This window comes from Palaemon carinicauda, chromosome 42 (assembly GCF_036898095.1).
Source record: "Palaemon carinicauda isolate YSFRI2023 chromosome 42, ASM3689809v2, whole genome shotgun sequence".
Classification (NCBI taxonomy): Eukaryota; Metazoa; Arthropoda; class Malacostraca; order Decapoda; family Palaemonidae; genus Palaemon; species Palaemon carinicauda.
Window position 1 is genome coordinate 15,128,684 of NC_090766.1, and position 26,354 is coordinate 15,155,037.

Consider the following 26,354-nt stretch of genomic DNA (forward strand, 5'->3'; position numbering starts at 1 on the left):
TTGTGAGAGTTGTCATTCAGCATTTGGTTTGGGGTTACGGCAGGTAAATTAGGTTGAGGCTCCTTTCCCGAGTTTTTTTTTATTTTGGTAACATCTTATGACAAAGGGCAAGGGGGATACAGTAGAGATTAGTTAAGAGGGATTATAAATCAATATCAATATCTAGTTAAACCCTGTGGATTATGCCGTGTCACAGTTGAATGATTGGTCATAAAGTGTTCTTTCCATTGTCAAACTACGAAGGGTTTCAGACATTAACCCTCTTGTGATTTGATGATTAATTTCTACATCAAAATAATTACTCCTTCAGGGGATCTGAATTGCATCAGCAATACTTATTTTTTGCGTGCATGGTTGGTCTCATCCCTTCGATCACTTCATCTTGAAGTTTGACTACTCATGCTTGTGCTCGTGGAAAGCTTTTTTTTGGATTCTCTATATGGATCCGGTTTTGCAGTGATTTCCACTAATTATTGCTTGATATTGATCTTCAGTGGTTCTTGAGTGTGCCTGAATAGTTTTAGATAATTTTATTGTATTTTAGTATGAAATAACGTGAATAATCATCTGGTTGCTTGACCACATCTTTCTTTCCTTGTCTTAGCTCGTCAAAAATGTGTTTTGAAACTTGTTGTGGATCCTATTCTGCAGTTTTTTCAAGTAAATTATTGCTTTCCCAGTGTTTTTTTGAGTATGTGAATATTTGTAAATAATTTTTTATCGCGTTTTATCGAGAAATAAACATGAATAATCCTTAAGGCGCTTTACCCAGTTTGGCTTTCTTTGGTCACCCGTGAAAAACGTGTTTGAAACCATTTTATGTTTCGTGCAACATTGTGACAAGTAGCAACAGGAACGTCCCCATACATTGCAAGAAAAGAAACAAAGAGTAAGTGCCCAACTAAAAAATCTGGAATTAACATGTGTGCATAGGTGTGTGTTTAGTTATGTATATGTGACAGTATAAGAATCACTTTTTACTTTATTATATATATATATATATATATATATATATATATATATATATATATATATATATATATATATATATATGTTATACAGTATATATATATATATATATATATATATATATATATATATATATATATATATATATATATATCCGCCTTAACTAGTCCACTCCTGGACAAAGACCTCAGACATGTTTTTCCTTCCACGTTTGTTTATGGTCTTTCTATGCTATTCTGTACCCGCATATTTTCTTAACTCGTCAATCCAACGTCTTCTCTTCCTTCCCCTGCTATTTTGCAATTTCTAGGGACCCAGTCTGTTATTCATAATGTCCATCTGTTATGTCATTCTCATTATATGTCCGGCCCATGTCCATTTCATTTACTTAAATGTTGTTAGAATATTTTCTACTTGAGTTTGCTCTCATATCCCTGTTGCTCTTTTTCTGACTGTATTATTCCCATCTTTATTCTTTCCATCGCTCTTTGAGTTGTAACTAGCTCATGTTCTAAGGCTGTCTTTTTAGAGAGAGTGGCATTTTCATAATCTCATTTTGTTTACCAAAAGCTCTCTATCCCATGCTTATCCTTCTCTTAATTTCGGTTTCATGTCCTGGGAAAACTCTTAATGTGTATCCTAGGTACGTCTATTTATTAACAATCTGTAGAGGTTTATCCATAATCCTATTTGTTGTCTCTCCATTTCAGTGAACATTTATCTTAGTTATACTTATCATCATCATCTCCTCCCACGCCTATTGCGCTTCATAGTCCTCAGCCATGTAGGCTTGGGTCTTCCAGCTCTTCTAGTGCCTTGTGGAGCTCATTTGAAAGTTTGGTGAACTAATCTGTCTTGGGGAGTACAAAGAGCATGCCCAAACCATTTCCATCTACCCCTCACCATGATCTCATCCACATATGGCATCTGAGTTTCATTTCTAATCCTGTCCTGCCATTTAAATCCCAATATCCTTCTGAGGGCTTTGTTCTCAAATCTACGAAATATGTTCGATATTGTTTCATTGTCATACCACGACTCATGTCCATGCAGTAACACAGATCTCACTAAACTGATATATAGTCTGATTTTTTATATGTAATTTCAGGCGATTTGATTCCCAAATTTTACTTAACCATTGTCTGATTTGCTTTTTTCAATCTTCCATTAAACTCCAATTCTAAATACCCTGTATGAGAGATCATAGTTCCTAAATGTTTAAGTGATTCCACCTCATTACTCCTTTCTCCTTCCAATGATATTTCATCTTCCATTGCATATTCTGTTCTCATCATCTCTCTCTTCTATTTATCTTATCATCATCTCTCTTTCTTCTATTTATCTTATCATCATCTCATCATCTCTGTCTTTCTTCTATTTATCTTAAGCCCAAACTCATGTGATATTTCATGTATTCTGATAAGCAAGCTTTGCAACTCCTGTGGTATTATGCTAATAAGGGCAGCGTCATCAGCATACTCTAGATCCGCAAATTTCCTCTTATCAACAAAGTCCAATCCTTCTCCGTTATCCCTAACTGTTTTTTGCATTACAGAATCCACGAGGAGGATAAATAACATAGGTGACAATATATTATTATTCTCTTGGAGTACTCCACTGTTCCCTGGAAATTTATTTGATGGGACTCTATTAGCATTAACTTTGCATTTGCTATGCTTGTGAACAGACTAAATCAAATTTACATATTTGAGAGGAACTCCATAATAACGCAGGACTCTTCAAAAAATTGGCTGGTGAACACCATCAAAGGCTTTTTCATAGTCCCCAAATGTCATCAACAGTGGATTCCTATATTCTACATATTGATGTACAGCGTGTCTCAAAAGGAAAATTTGGTCAGTACAACTTACACCTCGAATTCCTGCTTGTTCATCTCTCAGCTTTTCATCGATCTTAATCTCTAGTCTCTTTAGAATGAGCATACTATATATTTTCATGACAACGGACATAAGTTTGATGCCTCTGTAATTATTGCAATCAATCTTTTTGTTTTTTTTTTGCCAGTTACACCAACACCTAACTCTCATCCATCAGGTTTTGTCTCTTCCTGCCACATTCTACAAAATAATCTTGTAAGTATTCTGGGAGTCACTTCATTTTCGGCCAAAATCATCTCAGCAGTTATTCCATCGTATCCTGGGGCTTTCCATCTCTTAAGTATGTAAATGATAGCTTCGACTTCAAACACAGAATTCATTCATGGGCACATCAAGGTCTTCCTTCATATCTCCCATTCATGACCTCACTAAAGTGTTCCTTCCAACGTTGCCTTTCTTCATCTTCTGTTGTTATATCAGATCCATCTCTCTTTTTGATGGGTATATGGTTCTTCTTATACTCATATATATATATATATATATATATATATATATATATATATATATATATATATATATATATACACAGTATATATATATATATATATATATATATATATATATATATATATATATATATATATATATATATAAAATGGATTTTGAGCGAAGCGAAAAATCTATTTTTGGGTGAGATAGCTATGTTGTCCTGATGGAAGGTTCCTTTAAGTAGCTTCCAAGGGTATATTTGACTACAGTGATATTCCCAGAGAATTTAACTTAATTATTATTATTATTACTATCCAAGCTACAACCCTAGTTGGAAAAGCAAGATGCTATAAGCCCAGGGGCTCCAACAGGGAAAAATAGCCCAGTGAGGAAAGGAAATAAGGAAATAAATAAATGAAGAGAACAAATTAACAATAAATCATTCTAAAATAAGAAACAACGTCAAAACAGACATGTCATATAATAATCTATCAACAACATCAAAAACAAATATGTCATAAATAAACTATAAAAAGACTATGTCCGCCTGGTCAACAAAAAAGCATTTGCTCCAACTTTGAACTTTTGAAGTTCTACTGATTCAACCACCCGATTAGGAAGATCATTCCACAACTTGGTCACAGCTGGAATGAAACTTCTAGAGTACTGCGTAGTATTGAGCCTCGTGATGGAGAAGGCCTGGCTATTAGAATTAACTGCCTGCCTAGTATTACGAACAGGATAGAATTGTCCAGGGAGATCTGAATGTAAAGGATGGTCAGAGTTGTGAAAAATCTTATGCAACATGCATAATGAACTAATTGAACGACGGTGCCAGAGATTAATATCTAGATCAGGAATAAGAAATTTAATAGACCGTAAGTTTCTGTCCAACAAATTAAGATGAGAATCAGCAGCTGAAGACCAGACAGGAGAACAATACTCAAAACAAGGTAGAATGAAAGAATTAAAACACTTCTTCAGAATAGATTGATCACTGAAAATCTTGAAAGACTTTCTCAATAAGCCTATTTTTTGTGAAATTGAAGAAGACACAGACCTTATATGTTTCTCAAAAGTAAATTTACTGTCGAGAATCACACCTAAAATTTTGAAAGAGTCATACATATTTAAAGAAACATTATCAATACTGAGATCCGGATGTTGAGGAACCACCGTCCTTGACCTACTTACAATCATACTTTGAGTTTTGTTAGGATTCAACTTCATACCCCATAATTTGCACCATGCACTAATTCTAGCTAAATCTCTATTAAGGGATTCACCAACCCTAGATCTACATTCAGGGGATGGAATTGATGCAAAGAGAGTAGCATCATCTGCATATGCAACAAGCTTGTTTTCTAGGCCAAACCACATGTCATGTGTATATAGTATAAAAAGTAATGGGCCAAGAATTCTAACTTCTGGCGCGAATATCCTTAAAGTTTCCTTCAAGGATATCGCATAATATCAGGGGACGTATTCTTGACACGCCACATAGCAATCTTCACCCCACATAGCCTTTACACTTCGAGGGGAAAAAGTACTATTTGCGTATCTAGATGGCGCCATCGTTGCCGCCATGTTTATTCCTTGTAGCGTTGAGCAGGTGCTACTGATACAGTAGTTTCGGGAGGGATCCTGCCAAGGCCTTTTCATAGAAAGGAGGGCGGGTCCATCAGGACGACATGGCTATCTCACCCAAAAATAGATTTTTCGTTTCGCTCAAAATCCGTTTTTTGGGCTCAGGCCATGTCGTCCTGATGGAAGGCTACCAGAGCATTAACCCTTTTACCCCCAGGCTATTTGGAAATTTCCAACCCTTAACCCCCAGGGGGTTATTTTTTTCCCAGCACATTTTGCAGTATATTTTTTTCAAATTGCTCTAACAGGCTTAATTTTTGTCATAGAGAGGTCAGGTTGGTCTCATTCTCTTGGAAAATGCCTGAATTTTCTCAAAAAATTATCAAAAATATGAAAAACTTTTATAGCATTTTTTTGCAAGGACGTACCGGTACGTCCATGGGGGTAAAGGGATGGCTTTTGTGAAACGTACCAGTGCGTCCTTTTGGGGGTAAAAGGGTTAATGTATCTGTGGATTTTCCAATTGTGCCTTAACCTCAAGACAATATTTCCTTGGTCGCTCAGACCTTAGAGACCTATGACGTTACCGTTATACGTCATTACTTCTAATCATGAACTATGTTAGTTCTTCCTGCCCCCTGTAGGGAAGAGTCATACCAGACTCAGGAAAAGTCTCGAAGTTTGCATATTTCATAGGAACAAACCTAGCAACAAAAGGCATACGAGTCTCGCTGTATACCCAACCAGTCAAAGTTTGTATTTCCATTACGAACAAAGGTTTACATAAGCCACCGTAGTATCCAAGGTATACAGGCTTAGCTGTATATCACCACAGACAATTTTATATCCGTGTAGGAACAAGCTATGCATGGGCAGAAAAGGTTTGTATACATGTAAGAACAAAGTTATTTCAGTTGTTCTCATGTTATTAAGCAAAATAATAAGAAATAAATAAATAATGCTCGTACATATCTTTATTTATTTAAATTTGGGACGAAATAAGACGCAAATACCAATCGGTTATTTATTGGCAATCAATAAATAGTAATTCAGCATACATTTTATAACAACACAAAAATGCTAGTGAACAATAAGAAACAAAAAATGCAGTCCAGACCAGAAATACTTGTTTCACCTGAAAGGAAACGATAGTTAATGCCACCAAACTGAAAATTTAATAATTTTCTAATACATTTCTGTGAATGACTGTCTTTTTACACTGTGTAAAAACACACGGCACAAGTGTTAACTCGATGTTTCTTCACCTTTAATCACTGGAACAGTCCATAATGTCACCCTAGTGACACTTCACTTACCATGTTGCACTGTAAGGTGTCAACATGTACACCCTGTAGAATATAGTCCCAATCAGTTCACTGTTCATCGCAGCATTAAACGACAGGTTTTAGCACACTACCTGCCGCCACCACGTACCTTTTTAATTCTTGCATTTGCTTCGCGTAGTGTTTGAAAAACACTCTGGATGACTTCCATCCAGTATACGAGCGAAGACGCTCGAAATCCATGTATTGGAAAAAATTCAATGACGAAGCAATTTTCCTAGGATCGTGACCTGCGGGTGTACTGTCAGGATCCGCTCTGCGAATGAAGTAGGTGATCTTCGCCCTTAGTTGTTTCAGGGACAAGTTTGAGCCCGCTGTTTCTCCTTTAAAGAGCTGTCCTCCCCAGAAGTCTGAAGTTCTACGAAGATAGACCTTTAGACATTCTACTGGACACAGCGAGACATCTTCCTTCAGAGGGCAGATTCTCCAGGGACCCCACCTCCTGGTGGGTGGCTCGTTCTTGGCGAGACATGTTGGGTCAGGAAAGAGATTCAGTTCTCCCAATTCTGTGAACTGAATATGGCCCTCTTCCCGAGAAAGGGCCACTATTTCACTAACTCTGGCCCCCGAGGCTAGAGCAAACAAGAATATAACCTTTTGAGTCAAATCTTTCAGAGAGCAGTCCTCATTGTCCAACATTGAGGCAAAGTGTAGGACCTTATCCAAGGACCATGAGATGGGCTTTTGGAGGTGCTGCAGGCCTAAGTCTAGCACAGGCCTTAGGAATCTAGTTAAAGATTTCATTAGATAAGTCTACTTGGAAGGCGTAAAGCAAAGGCAGATTTACACGTTATGGTGTTGTCTGCTAAACTTTGTCCATGACGGTGAATGAAGAAGGATAAACAGAAATCTGTTGAGATCTCTTTTGGTCTTTTTGCCTTGACGAAAGCAACCCACTTCTTCCAAGATGACTCATATTGCCTTCTGGTAGATTTAGACTTATATTCCTCTAAGAAGTCTATACTTTCTTTCGAGATCCCAAACCTTTTCTTAACTGCTAAGGAGAGAAAATCATGAGATGAAGGTCTCGGGTTTTCTTTAATGAAGCGAAGACAGTCGACTTCTGTACTTGTTGAGTCAGAACTGGGTCCGCCAGAGGGACCAGCCTCACCTGCAATTCCAATACTAGAGGGAACCAGTTGCTCTTGGGCCACTTGGGAGCCACTAGGGCTGCTGTTCCTTGAAAAGATCTCAGCTTGTTGAGGACCTTCAGCAGAAGGTTGGTTGGAGGGAACAGATAAATCCTGGTCCATCTGTTCCAGTCGAGGGACATGGCGTCCACCGCTTCCGCTAGAGGGTCCTCGTATGGGTCCACATAATGAGGTAGCTTCTTGTTGTCACTTGTCGCGAAGAGGTCGATCTGCAGTTCTGAGACTTGACGTAAGATGAAGGAGAATGATCCTGCGTCTAGGGACCATTCTGACTCTATCGGCGTTAGCCTGGATAGAGCGTCCGCCATCACATTGCGGAACCCTTGAAAGTGAACTGCTGATAAGTGCCATCTCTTCTTTTCCGCCAAGCAGATGATGGCCAACATCACTTGGTTGAGTTGGGGTGATCTCGAACCTTGATGATTCAAACATCTCATTATCACCTCGCTGTCCAGAATCAGTCTTATGTGGACTGAATGGCGAGGGGACAATTTCTTCAGCATGAGAAAGACTGCCATGGCCTCCAATATGTTGATGTGGAACGTCTTGAATAGAGAGGACCAAGTCCCTGGGATTTTCCATTGGTGAGAGTGACCTCCCCATCCTTCCTTTGATGCATCCCTGTGGATGATGACTGAAGGTGGAGGCGGTTGCAGAGGCGTCGACCTCTACAGGTTCTTGGCCTTCGACCATGGCTTGAGAAGTGATTGTAGTCGATTCGGTATCGGTCTTGTTAGATCTCTTCGAGCGTTTGATGCGTATCTTCTCCAGACTCCTGATGCATCTTTTATCTGCGCTCTTAGCACTGGGTCTGTCACTGATGCAAACTGAAGGGAGCCCAGCACTCTCTCCTGTTGGCGTCTTGATATCCTGTCAGATTTCAGTAGTCTCTTGACAGATCCCGCTATCTCTCTCCTCTTCTTTAATGGAATGGAGCGACGGTGTGATTGTAAGTTCCAATGTATTCCTAGCCATTGAAACTCCCGAGCTGGAGATAGTCAAGACTTTTTGTTGTTGATCATGAATCCCAGATGTTCCAGGAACTGGATCACTTTCTTGGATGCTTGCATGCATTCCGTCTCGGATGCTGCCCACACCAGCCAATCGTCCAGGTAGGCTACCACCTGGACACCTTCTAGGCGTAGTTGTTGAACGATTGGTTCTGCAAGCTTCGTAAAGATCCTTGGAGCTATGTTTAGTCCGAAGGGCACGGCTCTGAAGACGTACTTTCTCTTCTGTAGCCTGAATCCTAGGTAGGAGGAGAGTTGGCGATTGATTGGAATGTGCCAATAGGCATCTGCCATGTCTATGGAGACTGTGTACGCCCGTTTTGGCAACAGGGTCCTTATGTGTTGAAGGGTCAGCATTCTGAACTTGTCGTTTACTATGAACTTGTTGAGTGGCGACAAGTCCAGAATGACTCTGAGTTTGTTTGAGTCCTTCTTGGGAACACAAAACAGCCTTCCTTGGAATTTGATGGACTATGCCCTCCTTATCACCCGTTTGCTTAAGAGTTCTCGGGTATATTCTTCCAGAACAGGGGTGGAGTGTTGGAAGAATTGAGGAAATGATGGTGGAGCTGTCTTCCAGCTCCAACCTAGTCATTCTTGATCAGGCTGTGGGCCCAAGGATCGAAGGTCCAGCGATCCCGAAATAATTGGAGTCTTCCTCCTACCGGAAGCATCTCATTGCTTCGGTTGTCCGGAGGACTTGCCTCCTTGACCGCGCCCTCCCCTACCCCCTTTTCCTCTTGAGGGGCGTCTAGAGGAACCTCTACTTGACCCTCTACCTTTAGGGTGAAAGGTAGTGGTCTGCCTCTCATAGGCGGGAGTGAAGGCTGGTGACTGGGTCACCACCTGCTGGGGTACCATCTGGTAGGTGGGTTGGGGTTGTGCCACCATCTGGGGCACCGCGGTCATGGGAAGTTGTTGCTGTCTGGCGGGGCGAGAGGGCAACCTTGGCCTCTTTGTCTTCCTTTTCGGTTGGGGACCCTCATCCGGGGAAGACTTCCTCTTAGTCAACATACCCCACTTTTGGAGAAAATTCCTGTTCTCCGTGGCAGCCTTGTCGACTATTTCTTTGACCACTTCACTCGGGAAGAGGTCCTTTCCCCAGATATTGGAAGATATCAACTTCCTAGGTTCGTGTTTTACCGCAGCCGAAGCAAACACGAACTCCCTGCAAGCCCTTCTGGCCCTAACGAACCCATAAAAGTCCTTGACCAGAGTTGCCAAGTGTGTCTTGGCCACAACCATAAACATATCTGGGGATCTATGGTTACTTGCCATTGCCTCCAAGGTGGTCTGGAGGGACAGAGAGGCAGCAAGCCTTTCCTTCGTCTCTTGCTCTCTGCGCAAGAGAAAGTCAGACAACTTAGGGAGGTTTTCACTGAACTGGCGTCCAGCAATAACCGCCTCCAACTTCCCGACTGAGAAGGTAAGATGTATTTCCTTCCAGTCCTTGTGATCTGTAGGCAGAGCTAGGGATAAGGGTCTACACTCCTCAAGTGTAGGGCAAGGTTTCCCAGCCTCTACTGCCTTCATCACTGCCTTGAACTCTTTTTCTGCAAAGGGAAAGGCCAGTGTAGCTGGAGCAAGAAAGGAAGGGTGTTTCTTACTCAGGGCTGGCACTTTAGAGTTAGTGAAGCCCCTGTCCTTCAGACTGCTAGCCATTAAAGCTTGAGCCTTTGCATGGTCAAGAACTATGACCTCTTTCGGCTCTGTCTCCTCTTTAGACACGGGTTCCGCCTTTAGACGGACGAAGCAGTCTGGATAAGACTCGAAGCTGGGCCAAAAGTCGATGTCTTCGATGAGGACAGCTCCCAGCTTCTCTGAGATAAATATCTTCCTATTTGTGATTGTCATGTACTCTGCATGCCTCCACGGGTTTACCTCAGAGGGAAGATCCTTCACATTGAGTCTCTTGTGAGACCCACGGGACGCTGCGAGTTGATGTATCTCCTTCCTCAATGCAGCTTCCCTTTCTTCACTCTGCTTCTGGAATCTCTCCATCATAGACATGAGGGTAGACAGGTTCTTCCCCGTTTCATCAGATGGAGGAGCAGAGGACGTAGAGGGCACTGGTTCTGGGGCTGGAACCGACGAAACTAACACCGTTTCGACTTTATCCTCTTCCGTTTCAGGAGCCAGTGTAGACTCCTCTTCCTGACCTTCCGCAAGAAGGTCCTTTTGGTGTCTTCTGACACCTCTGACATCCTCTCACCTAGATGGATGTCCTCCATCGCATCCGAGACATCCGTATCTACGGAAATCTGGATGCAAGGGATCTCTGGGTGAGGCTGTGGTATGACGGCATCCGCAGATGCCTTAGGGAATAGATAGGGCCGCATCCGCTCATTCGGAAGGTAAGGCCCCGTGGCGTTCTTTTGGAAGCCACGGACCCATCTACGCAGCTTACTCCGTGCTGCATCCCTTGACTCCGTTGTCTTGGGGTCATCAAAGGCCTCAGTAACCAAGGCTTTGCACACATTACATACCTGGGGGTCCCAATACTTGAGAGGTCCCTTGGTGATGGAACAGCGGGAGTGCGCCCTGCACTCCTCGTGGCCGCAGAAGTCCATGCTCCTGGCGTTGCAGAAGACGCTGCGGCACCTAGGGTGGTCCTCCTGTAAAGGGAGGAAAACAAAATGAGTTTATGGTAGTTCATCTCGCTTGATAAACTTTATAAGTATTATTGATAATATTTTTGCATTTTATTGCATATAGCTTAGGATAGGTAAGCTAGAAATGAATTAGGAAAGACACATACATGTGTTTCCTGCCCAGCCAATTGCTGTGACCTCCCTCAAAATTAAAGCCTAGGGTTATCCTATTCAAGAGGCGCATTGGAAGAGTTCTACCCTGTAAGGATAGATAAGTGTAACATAACACCAACTTCCAAAAGGATTAATAATGAGGGTCATTTGTAACTGATCATCTATCAGTGTATGGAAAGAGAATTCCTTTCCTTATTAGTCCAAGAGCTAGCAGCCATTTATTTACCGGAGATGACCAAAATTCTAGGGGGCATTTTTGGAAAGGGTCTACCATGGGACATCCAAAAATGGGTATCTTCAAGTTGGGCAGGGGTGGGTGTGGATTTTATTAACTCCTTTTGCCCGAAAACGGACTTCAAATTTTTCGGCAAAATATGGGGGTGGAGTAAAGTAAATTGGCTGCAGCTCCTTTCATCCTGGGTCTAGAATAAAGAACTATATACCAAAATGATGCTATTGATATGCAGATTTATTTCATATCAAACAACATCAATTAAATGATTATTGGGGGTCACCAAGGGTCAAAAGGTCAAGGTCAGCCTTTTGCAATGCCGGTTTTGGGTTTTAGCTGTATTTTGGCTAAATAAGACATCAAAATTTGCCCAGAGTTTACTAAATATGAATAGAATATAAAGAAGAGACATAAATAAAGTTTTTTGAAGAATATGGGATCTATTCCAGCAATATGACTGATAAGACAAAGGTCATTATTAAACGGTACTCCTCAAACCGTTTCAAATTTAGTTGATAGATGGTTCACCTATATTACTGAGATTTGTTTTATTGACTCTGTATATGCACCTGTTTGGTCTTTAAAATATTATAAAAACAACCTCTACATTGCGTTTTAACATCCTTGAAATTTGTAAGTGTGCACCTGAATTGCCTGTGTCCTTGTCACTTGAGGATTTTAAGAAAGAGCAAGTAGAAATTCCAGACCTTCTTCATTTGGTTTTTACCACACTTCTCTGTGTCTTGCAGAATAAAGATAAGCCTAGTGTATAAGTAAAGCTAAGGGTAGTCTCACTATCCCAGGATGTTATTTACTGTACCAGCCAGGGATGAGTAAAACCATCCAAGCATCTTTGTCTGGGAGTCGGAATGAAAAGCCTCACAGGTAGTCGCAGAGTTGTGGAAATTCCTAATCACTAGGGTCATGCGGTAAGTTATCACACAGCTGAATCAATTGAGACGGATATAGCGTCAAAAATCACAGCAGAAGGGCAGCTTTTACCTGATATGCTTTTACCTCAAGTTGGTCTCTCCACAGGTCTTGCTTGGGATAATTATGACGAGCTGACAGAAACCCTATCTGGCAAAGACACTCATCATGACACCATTGTGATATGCTACCAGAATAGGCCTGCTGCAGGTGTGATGCAAGGTGCTGAGACTGAAGGGACCACAAATACTGATGCAGCTACTGACCAAGTACCTGTGAAAAGACGACGAATATTTGATGCGCCTTAGCGACAAATCATGCCATATAAAAGAAAGCCATCACTGTCGAGGTTCAAATTTGAAAAATATTCACAAGATCCACAATCCAGCCTGGAGATAGCAAAGAAAATTAATATTATCTGGTTAATGTGCTGCTGCCTGATGTCCAGCACCCCTATGTGGCAGGCTGGAATTTCTTGGTCACAGAGGACAGACTCCCTTTGCAGTAGATTGGGTATATGGAAAATATTGAACTGCCACCAACAAGATTGGATGTAGTTAAAGAAACTTTGGTCAGGTCTCAAAAGGTTGCAAGTGAGTGCAGTGAGGCATATGCTATATTGACATGTGACCTTGTTATCGCAAAACCTGCACTCCAGAACCAAGCACAAGAATCCTCTTTCTTTGACAATATCTTTGTTTGTTTTGGTGCATTTCATATTTCCATGGCCTATTTCAGCGCATTAGGTTATATTGTTGAATCGTCTGGTTGTACCGAGATTCTTAGCTTGGCTGATGTGTTGGCTCATGGTTCAGTACGAGGGTTCATTGGTGGAAAACATTTGAACAGATGTAAGCGTATCCATCCCCTGTTTGCACTTGCCTTGCAGATTCTGCATTTTAAGCAATTTTTGGTAGAAGGTGGAATACCAGATGAATGCATGGTGTTGCTGAATTCATTTTCTGCAGACCCATCACCCCAATCACTTTTGACATTATTGGAGTCCGCTGTAATTTGTAATTTGTTGGAAAGATATGGTAAATTCTTTGATCAGACCTGTCAGGGTCATCATGGCTCTACTGCTAGGTTCTGGTTTCTCTACATTGATCTCGTTCACATATTCATGCTTTTTGACAGGGCCAGCAGGACATATGACCTAGACCTCTACATCTATGCTTTAGGCTCAATGATTCCTATATTCTTTGCAACTCACAAGCCAAGCTATGCCCGTTGGATGTCATTGTATCACCTCAATCTGCTCAATATGGAAATGACACATCCCGGAATCAAGCAAAGTTTTGAAGCAGGTGCACTCTCTGTGCGGAGAACTAGGAATACCTTTTTCAGAAGTGCATTTGCTATTACCTTACAGCAAGCTGTGAATAGGGATGCCGCATCCAGCCAAAAGGGTATTGCTGCATTTACACAGAATGTTGCAGTCCGTATGGGGTTGACAGTGACAAGATCTTTTAGGGGAGTATTTGTGAGTTGTCTCCTGGAAATGGCTGGAATCACACTGGTGGATGATGCAATACAGGAACTAAAGCCATCAAGGATAGCCAAAGACAATGCATACCTTAAGAGCACGATCACAGAGGTGGAGAACACTCTCAATCCATTCACTGTTAATGATGATACTATGTATTGCCTAAACACTGGATGGTGTGAAAGACAGACTTCTGCAGTCAAAAGAAACTGGATCTACTTGGCATCAAGTTTTTGTTAATGAATGTAATGTAGATGGTGGGCGTTTTGAACGGACTGTTAAGCAAAGAAAGGTGATAAATGTCACACAGGATGCAGTAACAGTTAAATTCACCACAAAGAACAAACAGATAAAGGAAGAAAAATGCACCAGAGACATATTTAGAAGGCTGCTGTATTTGTCAGTAACGCAATAACTTGATCTCAGTATTGACCTGTCCTATCCTCTCACTCCAGTTCCTTTCTCATTGTGTCATATAATTGGTGATATGAACAGGACATCAAAGAGGACATTAATGGAAAAATTAGAAGCAATGGGAAACTTGAATGCCATACCAAACAGGACTGATGTGTATATTATTGATCCTATATTCTTCTTCCGTATGCTTGACATGCCATCCACCTAGGGGGCCATGGCAATGTCCATTTTGAAATAAGCTTGTAGCACTGGTGAAATTGTACGCATAGTCTGTGACACATATCCTAAGGGCCAAGTATCAAGGACATTGAACATGACTTGTGTGGTAGGACACCCACTAGCTACATAATCACTGGCTCATCACAGAAAAGACCACCAGATCTCAACACGGCTTGGAGCACATCACATTTCAAAACAGAGTTTTTGGCCTTCTTGAAGGATGAATGGTCATCAGATAGATATGCATCGACTCTTCAGGGACATCAGGTCTACTTTACAGTGGAACATGAATGCTACCTTTACACGTCAGCACGTGAAACTGTCAACAGGATCCTGGTTCATGAGCTTCAGTGCAGGCATGAAGAAGCTGATACACGGTTACTGTACCATGCAAACTTTGTTGCTGTTAACCATGATGTGGTCCCAGTGATTGCCATTCGTAGTAACGACACTGACGTCTTCATCATCATTCTCTACCATGCTAGGCTTCTTAATGCACAGATTTGGGTGGATGCTGGATTGAGTTCTAGAAATTCCATGTGTTTCATACATATGTCACATCTCACATCTTGCAACCAAGCTTCCATGCGCTGACAGGCTGTGATTACACAGCCTGTTTCATGAGAAAAGCAAAGTGGAAGCCATTTGAAATAATGAAAAACAACCCTAGGTTCACATCAGCAATTAGTCACCTTGGAGACTCAGATGTCATCGATCCAGATGTTGCTGCTGTAGTTGAAGAGTACTTGTGCATTGTCTATGGAGTTCGGAACCTGTCAAGTGTTGATGAAGCCAGGCTTCAATTTTTCCGCAAGTTGTATGCCCCTAAGAAGGAAACTGATCCGTCTGATAAAATCAAAACTACAGACCCCTGTTGTCTTCCTCCTTGCCAAAGAGTGTTGCAACAGAAATTGCTAAGAACTAACTTTGTTGCACACAAATAGAGGAATGCAAGGGAAGCCGATCCAGACTCATTTGGTCCTTGAAGGACATGGCTGGAAAGTCCAGAATGGCAGATTGATGATTGTTTGGTTCACTGGCTCAAATATTCCTGATAAGTTAACCATTGAAGAATCTGATGTACAGGAAGATGATGATGATGATGATGATAATGATGATGTTGATGATGATGAGATCAGCCATTCCTCGGATGAAGAAAAGGAAATAAATTTTTAGAGAACTCCATACTAGTAATATAGCTGGAATAGATCCCACGTTCGTCAAAAAACTTTATTTGTATCTGTTTTTTATATTTTATGCATATTTAGTAAACCTTTTGCAAATTTTGATGTCTTATTTAGCCAAAATACAACTAAAACCCAAATCCGGCATTTCAAAGGGCTGAACTTGACCTTTTGACCCTTGGTGACCTCTAATAATAAATTAATTAATTTAGTTTAATGTCAAATAGATCTACTCATCAATAGCATCATTTTGGTATATAATTCTTTATTCTAGGCCCAGTGTGAGAGGAGCTCCAGCCAATTTACTTTCACTAACCCCCAAATTTTGCCGAAAAATGAAAAGCCCGTTTTCAGACAAAAGGGGTTAATAAAATCCACACCCACCACTGCCAAACTTAAAGATACTCATTTTTGGATGTCCCATGGTAGACTCTTTCCAAAAATGTCCACTAGAAATTTGGTCATCTCCGGTAAATAAATGGCTGCTAGCTCTCGCTCTATATATAGTATGGTCTCAACAATAGACTGCGCATGGACACACAGAGTATGTTGGAAATTTAACTACTGTATACTTTTAAACTATAGTTTTCTGTTTGCTAGCCGGCAAGGCTAGCACCTGGGGCACAGTTCCCGGCTGAGATGGTGGCCAGCAGCCCACCGGTTGCCGGTGGCTTGCCGGCCGCCGGCTGTCGGCGCACTAGTCCAGCCGGCGTCTTGGCTGTCAGGGTAGTGACCGGCAGTTAAAATTCGGCCGGCCCTTGCCGGCCAAGTCAGTTGTGCCGGCGGCTTGTTGGCTGCCGGTGCACAAGTCCAGCCAGCATTTTGCCGGCATGGGTAGTGGCCGGCAGCTGCCAGTTAGGTTAGTACCCGGCGGCACTAGCCGATAGAGAGAGAAAAAGCAATGAGTAAAGGATGATGTAAGAGCTCTGTCTTACTGCCTTTCTCCAGAATGAGGGTTCAAATGGAAGGGGATAATATATATTGTTCAGGGTTCCACCCATCCACAACCATTGTTGGTCTCTGTCGGACACAGGTTTGTGAATGGCAGTCCAAGAGAGGGCTGAAGAACACTCTACAGTAAAGGGATCCTCTGCCGGCAGCCGGGCCAGCCGGCACAGATCTCCCGGAGCCCTGCATCCATAAGGGAAATCTGAGTGACTAGGCCACTACAAGCTGAAGCCCGAGCCGGCCCTACAACCTGCCGGTAAGCGGTGAGATTGTAGGACGATGGCCAAAGGGTTGCGATGGCTAGGCCATCACTAAAGGATAGAGGGGGGAGGGAAAAGGATCCTGTATAAGGTGTGAAAGGAGCCGGGAGGATTGCCGGTCCTACCACACCCTAAAGAAACTCTGCCAATACAGTTAAGGGGCCGGCAGCATCTTTCCGCCACCCCTAAACAAAAGAGAAACAGAGTTCCAGTGCCGGCGCCATCCTAGGTGGCAGAAGAATGTCTATTCTTCAGCCTACGGTCTGCAAGCACAGGACTAGTCTACTAGACCACAGGGAGAAGGTGGCAATATCATATAACCCCTTCAGGTGCGGTCTAGGGAGGTCTAGCCTCCTATGCCGGCAGCGTAATCCGACAGGGGAATGACTATTCACCCTGCCGGCCAGCTGCTGGCACAAGACTATATACTCTGAGGTTCTGACCGAAACCCAAAACCTGCTATCTGCGGCTAAGGGAAGGGACAGAAAACTCTAGCCTAGTCGTGCCTGAATGACAACTCGAGGCACGACCAACTAGGGTTGTAGCCTAAGGCTACACCCAGAGGGAAGGAGGGATTACCCTAAAATCTCCACTGGAGGCGAGTATCGCTTTATATACTAATTCCAGGAGATAACTATCTCCGCCTGAAATGATAAAACGATACACGAGGGTAATCGGGGAACATGTATGAAAGTATACTAAAACCACTAGGCTAGTAGCCCAGTGGCAGTGAGAATTGACTACCTAAATCATCGAAGCTTTCTCATATACTATCTTAGAAGAGGAATTTTTATATGCAGTCAATATATCTCATGTATAAATTGCCTAAATAGCTTCATTTAAATTTAACAACACTAGGAATGTCTATTATATCATGCATGAAAGTAAACTGAAACGCCTAGGCTAGGAAGCCTAGCGTAAGCAAGGTTCGGTTACCTAAATCGCCGAAACTAATACGAATACTATCGGCATAATATAATAAACTCCTAGCAATGAAGACTAAATAGCTATCTTTATTTATGCTATTTATACCGGGAAAGTCGTTCTGGCTAAGTAAATAACTTGTGCGTTACGAATGACAGCGCCCATGATGCCTCCGGTTCAGGCAACAGCTCTTCCCCTAAATTAACTTAATTTGAATTAATTTCACTGTGAGGCAAGAGCTAAAATTTATACAATGTAAAGATCAAATACTCAACTTTCCAGAGGCAGAAGAGGCTGGAGATTGCATGATAAATCCAAAATAACGAGAGAGCAACTGGGAAAATCACCAAGCAATATCGCCACAGATTAAGGAATGGACATGGCGGCGACGATGGTGCCATCTAGATACTAAAATAGTAACGAGGAAGGGAACCTTAATAACGGCTCCCCTTTTATTTTTGCCACTTTTCCCCCTCGAAGCGTAAACGCTATGTGAGGTGAAGATTACTATGTGGCGTGTCAAGAATACGTCCCCTGATATTATGAGAAATCCTTGAAGGAAACTTTAAGGATATTCGTGCCAGAAGTTAGAATTCTGGAGACCTTAACTTAAATTCTCTGGGAATATCACTGTAGTCAAATATACCCTAGGAAGCTACTTAAAGGAATCTTCCATCAGGACGACATGGCCTGAGCCCCCCCAAATATATATATATATATATATATATATATATATATATATATATATATATATATATATATATATATATATATATAAATGTATATATTGTTTATTTATTATTGCACTGCATTTTTCATATTTATTGTTTTATACTACAATTTGACTGAGTAATTCTTTGATTAGTTTTATCTAAAAAAATGTATAAAAAATGGCAAAAACGTTTCTCAGAAAACAACATAAATCTTTGTCCATATTCCAGCCTTCATAGTTCAAGTTTTGTTTTTTTATGGGAACACTTACTAATGTTATAGGGGAAATATAGGAAATTTATTCCGCTTTCCGTTGTTTTTTTTTTTTTTTTTTTTTTTTTTTCATTATGAAAAATGTGAGCATATTAATCCAAAAAATCACTTGAGAGTTGCGAGTACTCGTGCACTTAACAACCCGACAGGGATTGCATGAATAATTTTTGGTAATCTGGTTTGTCATTGTGTAAATTATTGCAATGTCTATTTATTATACAACATTAGAACGGGCATTCATTGTACTTTCACATGATTTAAGGCAAAATGTTGAATAATAAAATTTTGTATATAAAAAACTTTAGCTTACGTTATACTTTACATGAAAAGATTTTGGTTTTCCAGCTCCAATTATTCATTTTTTCCCGGTAACATTTATAGACTATATATAGATTTCATAGAAAATTTCATCAGCTTTTCGATGCCATTATTATTTTTATCATAGCTTTATTTATTACGTATATTACCTTCCAACAAAAATTAAAACTTTCATTTGTTTTCCTTCGACATTTTCTTAATATTTGTCTAATAATACATATTGTTATTTACGTGTTTTATAGAAAATATAGAAGTTTCAACCCTTACCAGCTAAACTTTAGGAAGGTCAATTCACTAGTTTAATGTAAACTAACATAGGCCTAATGTACATGTATGATGGAAATAAGTGTTTAAAAGTAAGAATTGAATTTTCTTAGTCTGAATTATGTTAACAACAATAAGATTATTAATTAGGAAAATTATGTTTGTCTCAGTATTAAAAGGGAATGTTAAGGTAAAAATTGGAAATAAATATACAATAACAGAAAAAGTGTGGGTTAAAAAAAGGTGGAGGAATTTATATGAATTTCAATAAATCATATAGAAGTTTTAGGATTTAGGTAATAATAGAAATGGTAGCAGTATATGTCAGGATAAGGGAAAATAATCTATTAACCACCTAGGGTGATATGATGGAAGAATATAATGTAATAGGGAACCGTACTGGGGAAACGAAATTTTCATAAATCTTACCTTTATGGTCTTGCGAGGGGGAGCTCATATTTATCGATTTCATTTCTCTTACAGCCTCTCGGAAATTCATGTCCTGAGCAATTTGAAATGGACTTCTCCCTGTAAGGAGATAATAGAACTCCATTTTATGATCAAAGAGCTTAATTTTAACAACAGTATCTAGTGTCTTTTTTGATACTCTAGTTTTAATTATGTATGGTGAATATTAGCCAATTTTGTTATGCTGGGGTCAAACTTGGGCTATACGTCTTGGCGATCAGAGGAGATAGGGAAAAATCCTGAAAATTTGAGGCGATATTCCAGCACATGTTTTTCGAAATGCAGGACACCGTGGCATACACGACTCATAATGTAGGCACAGAGCAATAAGGGTGATACATGGAGATACATCGCCATGCTATACACTGCTGTATATGGGATCGCATCACAGTAGGCAAGTTGTAACATCTCTATTGGTCTGGGCACATTGCAGTAATGATCAATTTTGTATGCGATATACATGCGATATGGATCACGGCCTGCATGATCCACGGGACTTCCGTATATAAAAAGTTTTCCACCACTCCAGTCAAGAATTTTATATCTTAAAAACAAAAGTTTGTTTCTGCCCAAATATTATATTTAATTTGTTACAATGTTCAGGCTTTGTACTTTATTTCGAATGACAAAATATCTCTCTCTCTCTCTCTCTCTCTCTCTCTCTCTCTCTCTCTCTCTCTCTCTCTCTCTCTCTCTCTCTCACTTTATATACCAGAGCTGAATGTATGGGCAATGATGCATGTTGCCACATCTCCCATAGGGAGGAATACTGCATATATAGTTTTGAGAGGCAATTAGGTTAGCAATACCAGCGGAACAGAAAATGAGTAATGTGATGCGTTTATCTCCTTGCATGCGTTGTACCGCGGGTGCCCGACCATCGTCGCATACTAGGCGAAAAAAATGGAGGAGGTTTCATTCTGTCCGCCAGTGTTGCGACAGAGCGCGGCAACCCGGGGTGTATTGCACACGTGATGACGCTCATCTCGGTCCGTGAGATTTGGCACAAAACACTCCTGGGATGAATAGGTATGTATGGCGATATGCTCAAAATTTTGCTAAAATCTACAGATCATCACATTGCCATGGCCATGTCGTCCAAGTGTGACTCCAGCATTATTCTTAGATCATAGAGAGTTGGTTATGACCTTGATAGCGCAATCCTTAATTGGATTATTGATGTGGGAAAACTTAGATCAAATATGAAGTATTTGCACTACAAAAATATTTGAATGGCCAGGTAATATGTGTGCAAAAATAGATGCATATATATACTGTACATGTATTAATTTTGTCCCATGTTTGGTGTGCTAACTTTTTATTCATCAATGATGACAATATCAGAGTCTTTCATCTTCCCTTGCTTTTGCCATGTTATATATAAAAATAAGACACAAGATTAAAATCAGAAGCACTTGTCTGTGTCCCTATATGAACATTGAAGACTTGTAAAGATAATTAAAGCTAAATGCATAAGCTGCTAGCGTTCCTCAGTATCCCAACTTTCTGAAAAGTTATCCAATGTTATTTTTTTTTTTAAATAACAGGCAGCAGTGACCCCACATAAGTAAAGAAATGAAAGTGACATGATGCATTTAAGTTTGTATAATCACCATAGAACTGTGAATCCTTCTAATTATTTATGCTGATCCCATATCCACACAATACTGTATATACACACAAGCAAAGACTGAAGTAGAGAAACTTGCTCCTAGAACATATCTTTCACCTTGAGCCAGGAATCGACTACCATGTTGTAGCCTAGACTACCTCACTCTCCCTTGAAATGCTTCTGATTTCCATATATATGTTGTATCCCTGTCATATTGCATTTCGAGTAGACATGGCTGAACAGCAACTGATAGAAAACAATTGAAACTAGATATATTTCTTCCTTTGTCCCTTTGTTTATATCATAGGCTTTCCAATATTCCTGAATACATAGTGGAAGAGAGAGGAAATGAAAGCTTAGGCATATGGTTTATTAACCTGGCCTATCAGCTAGTGAGAATAATATTACTTCAATGTCCAGCTTTTCACTCACATGCTGTAAATACAACGTGTAATAGACACTCAGTAATGATGATGAGCTGGTTTAGTGCAATAGCTTACTTAAATGATGGAAATTTTGATGGATTACCCTGATTTGCTAGTGTTTAAAGCATTTCAATCACTAGAGAATTTTTCCCTTTTGATTTCTATGTTCGTTCTTCAAAATTTGTGAATATATCAAAACTCAGGGTCTTTAGATGATTGAATCAAATAAATATGTAATAAGTATCATGCATTTGGTCACAGTTTTTTAGTTATATTGAAAAGATTAACTAATAATCTCACCTTTACTATCTTTGACATTAATTTTTGCTTCATTTTCCAGCAAAAGCTGAGTCATCTCTATGTCTTTATTTATGACAGCTTGGTGTAGAGGGGTATGTCCTGGAAAAATAGAATTAAGAATGAAATTTTTTAGGAATACACATAAAATGACATGCTATAAATGTAGGTACCATTGGGCATAGTGCACACAAACTTTTAATCTTTATATATGGAGTGGACTCTTTTTATTATTATTATTATTATTATTATTATTATTATTATTATTATTATTATTATTCTTAACACTAGCTAAGCTACAACCCTAGTTGGGAAAGCAGAATGCTATAAGCCCAAGGGCTCCAACTGGGAAAAATTGGCCCGGTAGGGAAAGAAAATAAGGAAATAAATAAACTGCAAGAGAATTAATAGACAATTAAAATGAAATATTTTAAGATTAGTAACAACATTGAAATAAATCTTTCATATAAAAAACTAAAAGCAAGAAGAAGGGAAATAAGTTAGAATAGTGTGCTCAAGAGTACTTTCAAGTAAGAGAACTGTACCCCAAGACAGTGGAAGACCATGATACCAAATATCACCAAATCAAGCACCATAATTCAAATTTTTACCGACTTGTAGTTCAGAAGTGCAAGTAGAGCAAATTTTCCAAACTTTAAGTTGGAGGCAATGTGAATTATTGTTTGGTTTGGCGGTCTTTGGTAAAAGTTCAGTGAAAAGAATGTCTACTTTTTTGGCCTACACGTTCAATTTTAATGACCTGTTTCTTTCTCTTGCCATATCTCAAGATAAATCTGCGTTTCTGCTTGTTCGTCTCTTAGAGTGGAAAGTTGACAGGATAGATTTGAGTGCTAAAAAGCGTATGAAATCAGGTAAACAATATTCGAAAGAAACAAATATGATACTCACCATATTCCATTCAACAGTAGTTTAGCAGCATTCAGTTGTTTTTTCTCAACGGCCAGTAACAGAGGGGTCGTCTCTTAAAATAAAATTTTTCCAATATAAAGAAGAGGCTTGGGCACATTTATTGCTTCTCAAGCCATCTATTTGAGTTTTCAAGTAAGGTATGATAACATCTAATCTCAAAAGATTCTTGTTAGAAACTAGCATTCCAGTTACAAATTCTATTTGCATCCTTCCTATAGATTTTACACTTTTACTTGCAGATTCTCACCTGAATCTTTTGTAAAGGGAAGTTTATTAAAATAAACTCTCTATTGTCTTGTAAATTGTTCTATTATTCCACTATTCCATTTTAAATGTACTCAACCTTAGGATTCTTGATGAAACTACACATTGATATAAGGCCGTGAGTTCTTTGACTTTGAAATTTTGAGAAAAGTTATATTTACTTCTGAATGTCGAAAAGTTTGTTTCATTCAAGATATAAATTGCCTTGTCAATTATCCCACTTGAAGGAACTGCCTTCTAAATCTGCTAAAAGAGTCTTCCTCCTAAATATACTAAGTGATAACATGCTCTTTTAATTTGTGATATTAAACTTACAAACATTATAAGTATCTAAACATTATAAGTATCTAAGCAAAAATTTCTTCCATAAATTTGTTATAGCACTAGATTTTAAACTTATCATTTCTCATCCTTTTAGACACTATAGCCAGTATCTCGCATTCGTAATGGGGATTGCCTTTATAAGTACCACCATTTCACACACTGTTTTATGTTTTCTAATATTCCCACCAACAATGTAAAGTTATAGTCGCTTCATTCACACTTGCCATAAGTCTGTCATCAGTTCTATCTCTCCAAAACTTTTATATAGTAATCCATTATGTGGATTGTATTTTGCACAAAGGCAGACCTTATACTCTTGCAATTTTTAAGCATAAGGATCTAAAGTTTTTCTCTTTCAAAAATGACATATTCTTTCTTAGAAACATTGTATACATAAACAAGGTCATATTCCTCCTCATCAAAACAATTTCAAAATCACGAATTTCAGTCTAAAGCAAAAGATGCATATGGAATAAAATTGAGCAACAAATTACTCACGATAATTATCTTTGGCATCAACTTTGGCTCCAGATTTGAGTAGAAGTGTCACAATCTCATCTCTGCCCCTCGATGCAGCATAATGAAGGGCTGTACGACCTTCGAAGATTAAACACAAAAATCAAATCAGTGGGAAAAACACCTTTCTGACAAGTATCTCCCGATGTGTGTCTCTTCAAAGAGATGTCACTCAGTCTCTTTTTGTGTGTTTTTAAACTCAATCACAACTAGCACCTGCAAACAAGCTCACATACTTGCACATATTTATTTCAACATTATATTCATCATTTAGATTATAGTGTTGAAGAAGTTATATTGTAGCTCCATGTACTGGATAAGGAAATGGGAAGTGCCAATTCATTGAAAGTATAGGACATAAACAAGGTCATATTCCTCCTCATCAAAACAATTTCAAAATCACGAATTTCAGTCGAAAGCTAAAGATGCATATGGAATAAAATTGATCAAAAAATTACTCACGAAAATTATCTATGGCATCAACTTTGGCTCCAGATTTGAGTAGAAGTGTCACAATCTCATCTCTGTCCCTCGATGCAGCATAATGAAGGGCTGTACGACCTTCGAAGATTAAACACAAAAATCAAATCAGTGGGAAAAACACCTTTCTGACAAATATCTCCAGATGTGTGACTCTTCAAAGAGATGTCACTCAGTCTCTTTTTGTGTGTTTTTAAACTCAATCACAACCAGCACCTGCAAACAAGCTCACATACTTGCACATATTTATTTCAACATTATATTCATCATTTAGATTATAGTGTTGAAGAAGTTATATCGTAGCTCCACGTACTGGATAAGGAAATGGGAAGTGCCAATTCATTGAAAGTATAGGTATACGAATTATGAATTTGAAAAGGTATAAAACCATCACACATTTAATCATGTATAGAATATGAACTATACATAGAAGAATCCCATTCTTTACTAGCTTTTTAGCTTATAATATTAAGGTACAGAAAGTACTAAAGGAACATTAGAGATATGCAAGGCCTGGAATGTTTTGAAATTAGGCATTTTATGGACTTTATGAAAGATATTTGGATAAATCATTCATACATAGAGAAAAACAGGAGTCAAAAGACAGTGATAAGCATGAAATATTGTCTTTATTGTATAAAATTCAAGATAAGGCGATAAAGTAATATTCATGGTATTTTATATACGCAACATTGTTTCATCGATGAATCCACTTTTCCAAAATGAGGGGTAACTATGGTTGCTTCCATTTTACATTTCTTGTATTTCTATATATGTAACTTTTGATGTTGTGAGGTCCATTTTTTGTATAAAAAAAGGACAATATCGTTAAATCAATACTGTTTTATTTATTCTTAGCGTTTAACAGAGGTAAAGGATAGGAAAAGTGGACTACATACTGAGATTTCATATGGTTAACACAGAAGTTCCAGATATGCCATCAATCAACTTAGGTCTTATGAATACAGGAAACCAACTGACCTTGGCATAGTTAAATAAGACAGTTCAGAAAGTTGCGACAAAAGGCAAATGTTAGGTTACTCTCATATTTGAGCTGCATTTACCCTGCCATCTTATTTTCTCTTCCAACAATCATATCTGCTGTGGAAATTACTGCCTGATTAAGCATAATTCAAGATAAGCTCACTCTACCAACCACTAAAATTATCTCTGCGTGAACCTTTGACCTCCCTTTAGAGCTACTTGCAAATAAAGCATTCACAAAGAGGTAAAGTATCTGAAGAAAATGATTGAAAAAATGTCCTAGTGATCTATCTAAAATTCTAAACTATATGAATGAAAAGATAAAGCATCCCATAGCCACAGGATTTTGGATGACTAAAGAACAAATGGCGCTGACACTTTAGTATCCTGGTTACAACTATCCTATCTAGTTATTGTAGTACTTTGATAACCCATTTAGAAAAAGCTAAATAACAGTTTGCACAGCAATTCAAAATTGAACACGACCCAAGAAAAATATGATTTTGTTTTTGAAGCTCGCATGTAAATTTGCTATTGTTCTCTAAGGGTCATCCTATGTTGTGTAATAAAGTTTAGTTACTATGTCTATTGAAAAAGTAAAAAAATAATTATTGAAATGATAAAGAAGTTTCCTATAATAACATGCGACCTTCCTCTATCAGTTAGGGTTTTTAGAAATTGGTGGAAGCCATCATGTTTGCAATCTACATATTCGTTCTTAGTACTGGAGAGCAAA

General features: G+C 39.2%; 3 protein-coding genes across 4 annotated transcripts in view; 1 reads left to right on the top strand and 2 right to left on the bottom strand.

The window, feature by feature from the left end:
- Positions 1 to 19,959, bottom strand: part of LOC137633309 (uncharacterized) — a 33,954-nt gene extending 13,995 nt beyond the window's left edge. Inside the window, exon 1 of the mRNA XM_068365529.1 lies at positions 19,748 to 19,959. Within this exon, the coding sequence (XP_068221630.1) occupies positions 19,748 to 19,871 (124 nt within the window). The 5' untranslated portion in view covers positions 19,872 to 19,959. The remainder of the gene's footprint in view (positions 1 to 19,747) is intronic.
- Positions 1 to 26,354, top strand: part of LOC137633195 (facilitated trehalose transporter Tret1-like) — a 138,167-nt gene that overhangs the window by 56,475 nt on the left and 55,338 nt on the right. The window lies entirely within an intron of this gene.
- The window catches only part of LOC137632833 (26S proteasome non-ATPase regulatory subunit 10-like), a 45,456-nt gene continuing 41,290 nt past the window's right edge, over positions 22,189 to 26,354 (bottom strand). The window contains exons 5-8 of the mRNA XM_068364932.1: positions 24,617 to 24,715; positions 24,137 to 24,235; positions 23,030 to 23,102; positions 22,189 to 22,222 (exon numbers count right to left, since the gene is read on the bottom strand). Coding sequence (XP_068221033.1) covers positions 22,189 to 22,222; positions 23,030 to 23,102; positions 24,137 to 24,235; positions 24,617 to 24,715 — 305 coding nt within the window. The remainder of the gene's footprint in view (positions 22,223 to 23,029; positions 23,103 to 24,136; positions 24,236 to 24,616; positions 24,716 to 26,354) is intronic.